The sequence below is a fragment of the Vanacampus margaritifer genome, chromosome 11 (genome assembly GCF_051991255.1).
Source record: "Vanacampus margaritifer isolate UIUO_Vmar chromosome 11, RoL_Vmar_1.0, whole genome shotgun sequence".
Classification (NCBI taxonomy): domain Eukaryota; kingdom Metazoa; phylum Chordata; class Actinopteri; order Syngnathiformes; family Syngnathidae; genus Vanacampus; species Vanacampus margaritifer.
This window is the reverse complement of record NC_135442.1, coordinates 7,596,847-7,609,382: the sequence shown is the minus strand read 5'-3', so window position 1 is coordinate 7,609,382 and position 12,536 is coordinate 7,596,847. Positions and strand designations below refer to the sequence as shown.

Genomic DNA, 12,536 nt, shown 5'->3' with positions numbered 1-12,536 from the left:
CCAGAAAAAGAAAAAAAAGAAAGAAAAAAAACCTACTTCTCTTCGTGGGCATCATCAGAATGCACGGCGGAGGAGGCGGCTGCACTTTTCTCAGGCTTTTGATTAGCCAAGATTGACAGTCAAATGTTTTCATGTGGAAAGAGAATTGTTTTTCTTTTTTTGGCTCGGCACTGTGGGAAAACATACGCTTTTAATACAACCTTGCATTATGGCTCTGTTATCAATTAGAAGTTTGATGTGTTTTCATTCATCGAAAACCACAGCGGCATTCGTGGTGCGACTTTAAAAGATTAGCATACAGTAGGGCTGGGGGATTGCAGTGTGATTATGAATATCATATCACAGTGTTTTGCAAATCATCACCCTCTTAAAATAATAGTCATGTTGTGACTTTGTGTGTGTGTGTGTCCTAAATAGTTTCTTAGAATGCCGGCTACCTCTACTAAAATCGTTAAACAGATCATTCAATTCTATCCCAGAATTATTCCTACATATAACAGTTATTTTGTATTTAATTTAAAAAAAAAATGGATTGAATAATTAGGAATAATTGTGACATATTACAATTTGTCCTCACCCTAATTTACGGTAGTTTTCATGTTCAATTTACAGTAATATTAGCTTTTAAAGTATTTTTTATTATTATTATTAATTTTTAAACAAAGAGCTAAGAGCTAGAATTTAGAAGAAAATGTCAGGCATCATGGTCGGTTACAATTACAATTCATTTGGCATCCATCCTGTAGTCGCTAATGGCAGTGAATAATTAAGTGCAGACTTTCAACTTTAATTTCGGGGTATTTTTGCCCAACAGTTGTTACAACAGCTTATATACTGTGTATGCCTCCCACTTTTTTATGGGATCAGACTTCCTTGTCTTCACCGTTTGCTGGATTTCATTTCTGGTGCTGTCATGCCAGGTCCTCGACTGCAACTGTCTTCAAGTTGCTGCTTGTTGTTGCTTGGCACATTTGCCCTTCAGTTTTGTCTTCAGCAAGTAAAATGCATGCTCAATTGGATTCAGGTCAGGGGACTGACTAGATCTTTGCAAAACGTCCTTTTTTTTTTTACTACGCAAATTTTGGTTGCTTGTACAGTATGCTTTGGGTTATTGTCCATCTGCACTGTGAAGCACCGTCCAATGAGTTTTGAAGCATGAGCAGAATGAACTGATAGTGTAAATGCTACTCAAGATGCCTTTTGGTTGATATTTGCTGCAATCTCATGGGAATCATTCCGAATTTGTTTTGTCGGCACACATGCATCCTGCTGACTTGATTCCAGTGTCCAACTCAGGAAACCATCCTTTGGTTCCTTTTAATTCTCAGAGGAAACCTTACCTCAGTGACAGCTCCAAAATGTAAACACAACAAAAGCAAACATCTGCGTCAATGGTCCGGGAATGCCACTGCGGCTCTGGTATGCGTGGTATGGTCACTACAGACAAGAGTTGGGAGCAGCAGGTATGGGTCACATTGGGCCTGACTGAATGATTGACAGGCAGGTGCAACCCCGCCCCCCGCCCTCCACACACAATTATATGTTCCACTGAGAGAAATGACTTTTTTTTTTTTTTGCAATATTGTATTTTATTGAGGTGCACATATTTACAATGTGAAATAATAGAAGTAACTTGAATATAAGCCCTAATAACAACTTTGTGTAAAATTGCATTTCATTAATTAACTACTAGATAAACAACCAAAACAAACATTTAACGATAATCTGTATTAGCTCGCACTATTTAAACTCTCTCATCATTCCTCCCAGCTGTAGCTGATGCTAATTGGCTACATGACGGGACCATGATAGATCTGCGCTCTATACACTCTGAGCACTGCAGCCGAACCTCATTGTACGAGGGGGGAGGGAAAGTGCGTGTTTGAGGACACCGGATGAATGTAAATAATAGAAATGAGTGACGGAATGAGAGGGTGAAGTGTCTCCGCTGCTTAGTCGGGACACTTCACTGAAGAAATGTGACTTAAGAGGGTCGACAAAGGAAATGTCTTTTCATCTAGATTTGTACTTTGCTTTGTTTGAAGGGCAGTAAAAGTGTAAATGATAGTAGAAAATAATAGAAAAGTAGAGTGCAACCAAAGGTAAAACTTTTTCTTTTTTTTACGATAAACATAGAAATACAAAATAAAATCCTTCACTATAAGAAAAGTAAAAAAAAAAAGTGCATACACTGAAATGTGTAGGAAATGTAAATGTTACAGTCAATTTTATTTAATACCTGTTTTAAAAACTTGGCGGGAACCCTTTTTTTTTTTTATGACAATCAGACCAAAAAGTCATCTATCTGTGTTTGCAATATCTCATCTTGCTCCCACCCAATTAAGGCAATTAACTTCACAGAGGTGGCTCATTTACTCAACTTTGCAAGCAGCCGATCATATTGTGCCCTGCTTAGACTTCAGAATGATAAGAAGAGGTCATTACTGGTATGAAGCGGTTTGAAACCTTGACTTTTTAAAACCACGGTAAACTGTCAAATTGGTCATCGCCCTTTTTTTTATTTTTATTTTTAAAAGAGAGAGCAATGATGATGACATGTCAAATCGGTAAAATTACCGAATGAATAATACTGAGCTCTCCAGAGAAAAAAATAATAAATATTGGTCATCGCCCCATGCTTAGTAAGAAGTAGAAAGTACGATACATGTTTCTTAAACGTATAAAGTCTTCATAAAAATAATGACCCAAGTTAAGTTCAGATACCAGAAAAATCGATTTACTATCTACAGTAATGAAGTGTCTATATTTCAACATGTTACATTTGTGACAAATAATTAATGGCATCAAACATGCAAAAGACACAGCCATGTATATCTTGCTCTTGCGACCCCGGCGGAAAATATCGCACTGCTTCCTGCTGAGGATTTTTCTGCGCATGTCAGCTTCCCACAACTATAAGAGTTGATCCGAAATAGAAGTTTCGGTTAATAAAATGTCATGAGGTGGATTCTTGCTTGTCCAAACAGAGGACAGGTCTTGCTTGTGTGGCCGGGCAGTGGAGGGGAAACAGGTGTTGGTTGCTAAATGTGCTTTGAGTGAGCAGAGGAATGACAGCTATGTACTGGCCTCTGCGGTTACTGGAACATTACCCAGAGTGGGGCTGACAGCAATAACCTACTGAATGGAATGGAGTGCCGCTCCCCCTGATTGGAAAAGGATTGGTGGTTTTGCAAACATACAACGAATGCAAGGACACAGATCAAGTTATTATTGTGGAGAATGTGAACCTGTAAACTGTGATTTGCTAAACCAACTCTAGGTTTAATACGCAGTCTATGATATGATTCTGTGTTTCTAGCCTTCCCTGATTACAAATATTTTTCATCTATACTTTATTTGGATATTTATGTTTTTAGATTATGAGAGGCAAGATATTTCCCATCCAAGGCCTTATTGTTTGATGTTCTCGGCTGCGAGAAGGATTTGTGGCGAATGTGTGGTGCCGGCCCAAAAAAAACACAAGCTTTGGCTTTCAGAAATGTTATGTTTATTCAGAAAAAATACATACTGCTAAGGTATATTTTTTTCCAGCTGTTATCATTAGCTTTTGTATTTACAGTCTGTTCACAATGTAAGCTAAACAAGTTTTGACAGCATTTGATATCAAGTCAAACCAATGCTAGCTAGTTAGCTACCACTTGGTTTAGAAAAACAATGGGCATGTTACATATGGAGGACCAAAATTGCCAAAATTCTAAATAAATAAATGACTAAATAAATAAATAAATGACTAAAAGGGAAAATTAAAACTGAGATAAAAAATATATAATTCCAAAATTAAATACAAATGTATTTATTTATGTATATATATATATTTTTTTTAATTCAATTTTGGAATTAATTAATTAATTATATTATTGTGCGCACGCTGGCTGCTAATTCACACATAAGAAAAAAAACAAGAATTTACTTCCCTATTCCGCTCTTCTCTGTGTGACGTGCACCCACAGCCAACAATAAACTTCAAGGCCCAAAAGCTCCCCACGTCATCGGAAGGAAAGATGCATGTTCAGGGCGCCGGCACCGCTATAGCTAGCTAGCTGTTACGTCACAATTGTGCCGAATAAAGTACTCATGTTCTGATGAGTACTATAGTTCTCAGACGTTTTCAGCAATTGCCTTCAATATATATATATATATATATATATATATACTATATATATAATGTATTTAACGACACGCATTTCTGATTTCACTTTACAGTCTATTTAAGTACACACTGTGACTCATCAACTATGTAAAGTATCCTCCCCCTTTGTGTGTGGGTAAAGGAATGAGGAATGTAGCATGTCAGAAAGTCTGTCTAGTGGACGTTTATTCCGCGTATTTGAACAACCATAAGTATTAATTGTCCACTTTCCTCCAACTATCAACTGAATCTTGGCTGGAAATGTGTGACATGGATCGTTTGAATAGATGAATAGCTTCTGACAGTTACTCCATGATGTAAGAGTCTCACAGGACTTAAACGTTTAACATAGAGAGGCAGGAATGGTTAACCCAGGGAGACGGAATCTTAAGAACTAACCCAAATCTTATTTTTATTTATTTTTGTTTGTTTGTTTTTATTATTATTATTATTTATTTATTATTATTTATTATTTATTTTTTATTTTTTATTTTTTATTTTTTATTTTTTATTTTTTATTTTTTATTTTTTATTTTTTATTTTTTATTTTTTATTTTTTATTTTTTTTTTATGTATTTGTTTATTTATTTATTTTTATTTTTTATTATTATTATTATTATTATTATTATTTTTTATTTTTTTTTTAAATTAGGGGTGGAAGCAAATTCAAGATTGAGTACATCTTCGGTTTATATGTTAGCAACTCTCACAAGAGATTCCATCGAGGGGAAGAGTTTGGGGAGAAATCAGATTTCCCAGATCTTTGCCTTGACGTTGCCATTTCATGGTGAGTCCGTTAAATATGACCCTAAACGTAAATATGTTGCTGTACGTTATCTGTCATCTGGTCCTTCCTGCATTGTGCTGTCTCATATTTGGCGGCCAAGGAGGACATTTTTATTTTGCAGTTTTGATCCGACATTGCATTGGAGTGTATGCCTTGTTGTTTGCGAATAAATAATTAGAAAGGGGCAGCAATCACAGTCATCCATGTTAGAACTCATTCAACAATGTTTGAAATGGGACTCATCCAAAAAGAGAGTACAAGCTAATTATGTTTCCAATTCCTTCAAACCAATACAATTATGCACTACTGAATTGATGCGTATTGGATACAAAAGAAGCAATTCTGGTAAAAAAGCAGATGAGGAAAAGACCCAGATGGGCTTTTCTTGTTCAATTTACTCTCATTTCTATTTGTTCAATTATTTGTTTTTCCTTTATATTTTCATTTCTTTCTAGTTTTCGCTGTATAGTTTGTTAATAGAAAAACTCTACATGGAAAATTTCAAGAGTATCTGCAAAATAATCTCTCTGATTTTACATTTTTATCTTATTTTAAATGCCATTTGACATACGCCTTACTTATGAATAATTGACTGCCTCAACTGACTTTTTAAGAATCCAGAATTGTCTTTGTAAACTTTGTTGTTCTTCCTGCAGTGGAAGTGCCTGGAGTGATTCTCCAAGGGTGCCAGCGGGATGTCTGTTAGCATTTAAGTACTCGACAGGCTGATGCAGAAGCTAAATGCTAATGCTAATTAGGAGTTCTGTGAGAAGAGACTGCTGTTAAACCTTTCTAAATTTTGCTGACCTTTTTAAAATACGCATGCCTCTTTTTCTTCATAATGTTCCCTACTACATTGCACTGCAAATATATTACCGCATATTTGAATGCTTGTATACTGTATATGAACCCAACATGTGTTTTCTGTTTGCAAAAAAGGGAGGTTTCTCTCAGAATTGGTTGATAGTTTAAAAAATTGTGTCCATGTGCCCAAAGTCTCCATGATGGATCTAGGCCTTGGCTAATACAATTTACAAAAAAATTGGGTACATGTTACACAAATTAACTCATTCACTGCCATTGGCGGCTATAGACGTCAAAAATTCATTTGAACTACAGCATTTCTATTAGTTTAACATTTTTACCACTTTTGTTAAAAAAGAGTATGAAAACCTAGAAAAAAATATTGTACATTTAGAACAGATATAAAATTTGTGATTAATCATGAGTTAACTAGTGAAGTCACGCGAGTGATTACGATTAAAAATTTTAATCGCCTGATGCCCCTAATTTGTAATAATCATTTTTTTTTAACTGCATCAGGCGATTTTTTTTTTTTTATTGTAATTAATCGCATGACTTCAATAGTTAACTCATGATTAATCACAAATATAATATCTGTTCTAAATGTACAATAAAAACAATTCTAGGTTTTCATACTCTTGTTAACAAAAGTGGAAAATATGTTAAACTAATAGAAATAGTTCAAATGAATTTTTGATGATTCGATGATTTGATTTACCTTTCAAAAGCAATTGCAAAAACTGAATCAGCTTCACATTTTGTTCTTTGTAAAAAATTCATTGGTTGAGCACTGCTTATTATTTTCTCGTTCAGGGTCATGCATCATGGGATTTGATTGCCGAGATAGCTAAAAAAAAAAAATCTTGCCAATTCTTTCAACATTCTCTTCTGTGCTCCACATGAGACTTCCTGCTTGATACATAATGATTTGTTCCCACACTGCTGCTGGCTAATAAACGGAAACCACATGAAGGAGGAGAAGAGGCTGGAATGTCTGTGGGCCACTACTGTTGATAATACCAACTGTCTGACCATCTTATACACACACACACACACACACACGCACACACACCAAGTTACTTACCTAACGAAACGTAACACTGCCTGGAATCTGGTCTGAGGTGGGCATGCTTTCACTTTCAGCACATTATAAAATGAACTTTTCGATCTGAAAACACTTTCATCATATCCACCCTATCTGTTATTTGTGGTTTAATTTTCCCAAGTCTATTTCGAGTGATATTACCAAAGGAGCAAGCCTGCTCACGGATAGCATTGACTGTCTATGTCTGCCGTGACCAGTAAACTTCCTGTCCAGACAGAACAAACGCATTCTTGCTCTTTGTCGGCTGTCTCTGTGTGTGATTTAATGTGCATGTTTTTGTGAAGAGAGGCCAAAAAAAACAACCTCTTATGGTATCTTATAATAACTATTTGTGGAATGTGGTCTATTTCCTCTGGTACTGCTGGTACAATGTATTTTTTTTCCCCCCCCAGCAGTAATACAGTGAGTAATTTAAAGCTACAAAAAGTTTAGTATTGGTCATTAATATTTGATAGTATGAAACCAGCATGCTTACAAATCAATCTTGTTTTGGGCTCTATGTTCTTTTCTCTTTTTTTTAAACCATAAAAATGACAACTAGTTTGAGGGTGTAAATTTGACTGAAGAATCCAGTATCCAACAAGTGTCCAATATTATAAAGACACAAAAACAGATTCATTTGCAAATAGAACGTCATAATTTATTATTTACAATAAAACATACAGTATCAAAATATACAACACACAACCCCTTGAGGCAAAGATTTAAAGGGACAGACATCATCCAGCAAAAAAAAAAAAGCACACTTTGAAAAGTAAAACTGTACACATTTGGTATACGAGTCAATATCGCTATAAGGTGACTTTTGATCCCTGAAAATTTTAGATTTTCATTTGCACTCAATATTCATTGCATTACGCAGGTGTTGCTATAAATGCGTTTTAGCCAAGTTCCCACACTTATTTTTTATTTTTTTAATTAAAAATTAACTGCAACAAGCCAATTTACATGTAAACAGCAAAATGTATGAACTTGCTGACAGTTTGGACCTTCACAGGGTACACATTTTTGGCTAACGTGAGCATTTTATGAGCACATGATGGACCTTCACTTAGCAACACGAGTTAGCATGATGACTGTGTGCTGTTTAGAAACTAAAATTCTAATTTCTCAAAGGTATTTATCAATTGACATAACGGAGTGGATATGTTAAGCTTAACAACATCCAATGGCATTCATAATGTGATCAAAATTAGGAATAAAAATAAATAAATAAATATTTACTCAGCAACAAATAGCTAATGGTAATGTCACTAAAAACATTCGCAGGCTCCTTAAAGGGGCAGTTACCCCTTTATGACAGAGTGGAAAGCAATTTCAGGGAAAGTGTTCAAAAATGATTATGACAATAGAATGTACTTGATCAAAATGACTCAAAAAAAATAATTGTGGTTTAGCATCATTTAACAAATTATTGCACCCTGTAATTAGCAGAGCTGTGTGTTCATCCCCCCAATTTTTTTTTTTTTATAGGGATTTATTATTCCATTGGTATGTGTGCAAATGTTTGGCCACTTATTATAAGTCTTTAAAGTTTCATAATTCTGTTACATTTCTGATTGCGTGTTTCTGATGAGGATAAAAAAAAAAGTACTTTATAGTGACATTGACCCATTGAAATAAACAGTTCTTGAAACAGAACCACTTTAACGCATAAAATGAAACAGTTTTTGCCAATAAAACATGAAAGAAGAATAGAAGTTCCACTCTCAATGGCTACAACATGTAACCAAAGCATCACTGTAACTCCGAGTCCATCTCCATCTAAATTGTGTCGACAAGGCAGGAGCAGTAGTAGAAGTGACCATATTGCACATGGCAGCACAGGTTTGGTGTAAGCTGAGTCCTCTATTACATGTCAGCAGTTAGAACCATACTGATGACTTTGCTTTGGTCTGCTCATGAGCTGCAGAGAGACAACAAAACATCGTTATTCCCACTTCTCCTACTTTAGACGACATAACGCTTGACTGGACGCTTGTGGCAGAACCAACCTGAATCGTACAACTCCAAGGATCCATGGAGCGGTGAAGGCGTCCAGGGAACGGATGAAGCCGTGATCGGGCTGCAACTGCTGGGGTCCATTTCTGTCTTTGCGCTCTCGCTGTGTGGGGAACTCCCCGCTGACTGGCTCTGGTTCCTCACCCCGGGCAGCAGAATAGGACTAAACCTCGACTCTAGTGCTGAGCCGTGGCTTGGGTACGAGTGGAACATAGGTCGGTGGTGATGCCGAGCGTGGATGTGAGGATGGTAGACATCGTGAACGTTGGGGTAGCCACTTGCGTTTTGGGAGTTAAGGCTGTAGGTCCAGCTGTCTGTGAGGCTAGCCAAGGGTTGCAGGCTGGCCTGAGAGAGCACATGACCAGCCCATAGACTTCCATCAGTGGGGTTGAGGGAAATGGGACTTGGGGAGAATTCTGGGTGGACTGATACTGAGACAGAAGGGGATGGAAAGGTGTTGCTCCAAGCTGGACTGTTTTGACCCTCTGGGAGTGAATCGCCATCTAAAGCAGAAACATTCATCAAAGTCAATTAACTCATTCACTGCCAGCTCAGTTAAAATAAAGCTTTGACGTCTATAACCGTCGATGGCAATGAATGACTGAATATGATTTTCAGACTAACCCTTCAAATCACAATGCCTCTGTTTACCTTTCCATGATCCGGCAGACGTCTGAGTCATCCGGATCGGCTTGTTGTCCCTGTTCAGTCCAGAGGACTGACTGAGGGCTCGAGAGAAGTGTTCGTCAACCACATCATTGATCTCCCCTTGGAAGTAGGTGAACAATATACAGCGGGAATTTAAGTACTCCGCTCCGGCTGGTTGAGTTCCATCTTTAACCTCCAAATCACATAATGATACACATCCAGATTCGGTTCCAGGAGCCGGACGAAGACCCGGGTCTCTGGATAGTATTTCTCGTCCTCCACCTTGTTGCTGGCCTGAACAGTTGTGCATCTTACTCAGCCTCCTCTGGAAGGAGAAATTAAACAGTTAGCATGCGGACTGAATGGAGGGGAAAATTGAAATACAGAATATGTTTGTCAATATTGAAGCAGATCGTAGAAAGAATCGATTCCGTTCTTTGAAACCCGTGAGGTTGAGGGTTCGAACCCCACCCCTTGGTGACCATGTCAAAGTGTTGTTGAGCAAGATACTGAACCCTGATTTGCTCCAAGTGGACCTGGCAGCGCCTTACATGGTAGCAGCCAACCACTTGTGTAATTTTTTTTAATTAATTAAATTTTAATTTAATTAATTAATAATTTGGGCACCATGTGGTGTCATCAAAGCGCTATACAAAAGCAGTCAATTTGCCATTTAAGTTCAATATCATTGCTGTCAGGCATAACCCTCATACGTCCAGAATTTTACTTTGTTGAGGGAGCCATGCAGCATTTTGCTGCCTCAAGATTCACAATCTTGATGCGTGTGTGTTTTTTTTTTTTTTTTTGTTTGACAACAACGAGTATACATTTGAATAAGCTTGTTTTGGTCAAATGGAAAATACTTTGGTGCAAGGAACTGATCAGTCAAAAGGTGCAGATTTATTTCTGCCTATTAAACTGCTTAGTCAGCTCATCAATTTATTTCCTGCATGGCTCTAAGACCTTTGAAAAAGAGTCCAGGAAGATGACGTAACCACAGTTGTGTAATTATTTATAAACAGGCGATTTTCAACATAGTAATTAGTGATTGAACATGATAATGGGGTGGTGGTGTGTTGGAATAATACCAATTTAAATTGTGGGATTATTCCAGGAAATACAAAATAATAGTCCAACATGAGTCTAAATTGTAAAGCAGGCGAAAGTGGTCACTGGCCTGTATTATGTTTATACACACTTTCATGTTTAACAGAAGAATGACATCTGATGTGACACACATCCTCTCGACCTCCACCAAGGCAACATATGTGATTGTTTGTGTCCTACTTTCTATAGTTACTGACATATCCAACCGGATTTTTGGCATTTTGTTGACATTATAACCAAAATATTTTAAAAAGTTACTCGTTTCATACAATTTGAACTAACGTTTTTTTTTTACTCAGATTCAACCACTTCAATTGAACCTAGATAACCCCATTCAACTTTGCGCTGCGGATCTTGATCGAAAGATATGTTTTCACTTATTGATTCCACAACTGATCAATCCTTTCTTCAGTGTATGTTCAACCAAAGATGTCACTCCTACAATGAAAGTGCTCTCAGTCTCACCTGTTGTTGTTGCTGCTGCTGGTAATGGTGGTTGTAGTATGTGGACTTGTAGGCTTCTGCAGGAAGGAGGTGTGCTCCATAGTTTTGGTGGTACATCACATCCAGGCAGCTCATAGCGAGTGAGCGAGAGAGAGAGAGGCTATCACTGGGGCTCAGCTGACTCGGAAGCTTCAGGCTAGTTGTGTCCCCTCACTCTTCCCAGCCTCCATATATTGGCAAACACATACAATGGCCATGCCGTCCTGCTTGAATACTGACAAAGTGCCTCCTGCTGTTCACCACCCGGGACCACAAAGTCGACCAAAAACTTGTGACACTCGAGACCAGTGAAAAACTCCTGTCAAGATTTCAGACTCCTTCTGATTGGCTGTTTGGTGAGATTCTCTCTCTCTCTCTCTCTCTCTCTCTCTCTCTCTCTCTCTCTCTCTCTCTCTCTCATTTTAGGTTACGAGACGGGAGTGAGAGAGGGCTAGAGCACGTTGACACACGCCCATTTGGGAAGGGTCTGCTTCGGACACATTTGCTGTACATGAACTAAAGTTTTTTTTACTTTAAAGACAACCCAAAATGTCACATTCTTTTGTGTCCCAACTGATATCGAGAGCTGTTTCTAATATTTTAGCTCCTCGCATGAAACTTAATACGGCAGTGAATTGACAGAAACGATTTGGAGACAAGCGAATTTAAATGGTTTGTTTTTGTGGCTGCGCTGGTGCTGCTTGTCATTCTGATGATTCCACAGATTCTGGAAAAGTAAAGTAAGGCGGTGTGTGGTCTGGCTTTATGTGTTTGCAGAGACAGAAGAAAGAGTATGAGGGCATCTTGTGGAGAAAGTGTTGATGGCAGGTCAGGGAGATTTGTTACTGTATTTGGATTTGTGGGAGGGGCCTAGGAGTTCAATCACTATACATGAGATCTTTTGTCAATTGTTTCAAATCTATGTAAGAAAAAGCTAACTAACACTAATATCCTAAGCGGCTGGAAGACGGCCACTGCCATTGTTTGCTACATAAGCCTTTGAACGCAACATTAGACTCCAAAAACAAGCAGTTAAATGCACAATAGAAAAACAATAGAGGGGGGAAAAAACAAGGCAACCAGTGACAAAAGATTGGGAAATATTTTCAAACATTATATGAAAAAAAAAGTGTATAAACTACAACATGCAAAAGTATTACAACAATAAATATTCTTGGAGGTCACAGTGTTTTGTTTTGTTTTAAGATGTAGCCTAAGCTACATGTTAGCTTGGCTTTTTTAATTAAATTGGATTACATTCAAGGATGTTGATACAAATGCAGTGACATGTTTCAGAAGAAAATATACAGTTATAGTAGATTATATGATGTTTGATTATTTCTTTGTAAGGCTTTCAAAGAACAAAGCCAATGTGATCTTTTTGTATACATACACACTATATAAAAACATATAAAAGTCTACACACCCGTCCCTTTTCAAACACATTTCCC

General features: G+C 37.4%; 1 protein-coding gene across 1 annotated transcript; it reads right to left on the bottom strand.

The window, feature by feature from the left end:
• Positions 1 to 7,863: 7,863 nt before the first annotated feature.
• On the bottom strand, positions 7,864 to 11,357 carry vgll3 (vestigial-like family member 3). The gene is made up of 4 exons (XM_077580298.1): positions 11,068 to 11,357; positions 9,499 to 9,820; positions 8,841 to 9,350; positions 7,864 to 8,752 (listed from the first exon to the last, which is right to left on the bottom strand). Exons 1-4 carry the CDS (start codon positions 11,179 to 11,181, stop codon positions 8,712 to 8,714), a joined length of 987 nt encoding a protein of 328 aa, XP_077436424.1. The 5' UTR covers positions 11,182 to 11,357; the 3' UTR covers positions 7,864 to 8,711.
• Between the last annotated feature and the right edge of the window lie 1,179 nt (positions 11,358 to 12,536).

What these genes read in the sequence shown, in the direction of transcription:
- vgll3 (XM_077580298.1), bottom strand. Translation starts at nt 11,181, where the DNA reads ATGAGCTGCCTGGATGTGATGTACCACCAAAACTATGGAGCACACCTC. An exon ending in AGCAGCAGCAACAACAACAG is followed by an intron (nt 9,821 to 11,067) that starts GTGAGACTGAGA and finishes TTCTCCTTCCAG; the next exon opens with AGGAGGCTGAGTAAGATGCA. An exon ending in GTCTGCCGGATCATGGAAAG is followed by an intron (nt 9,351 to 9,498) that starts GTAAACAGAGGC and finishes TTTCTGCTTTAG; the next exon opens with ATGGCGATTCACTCCCAGAG.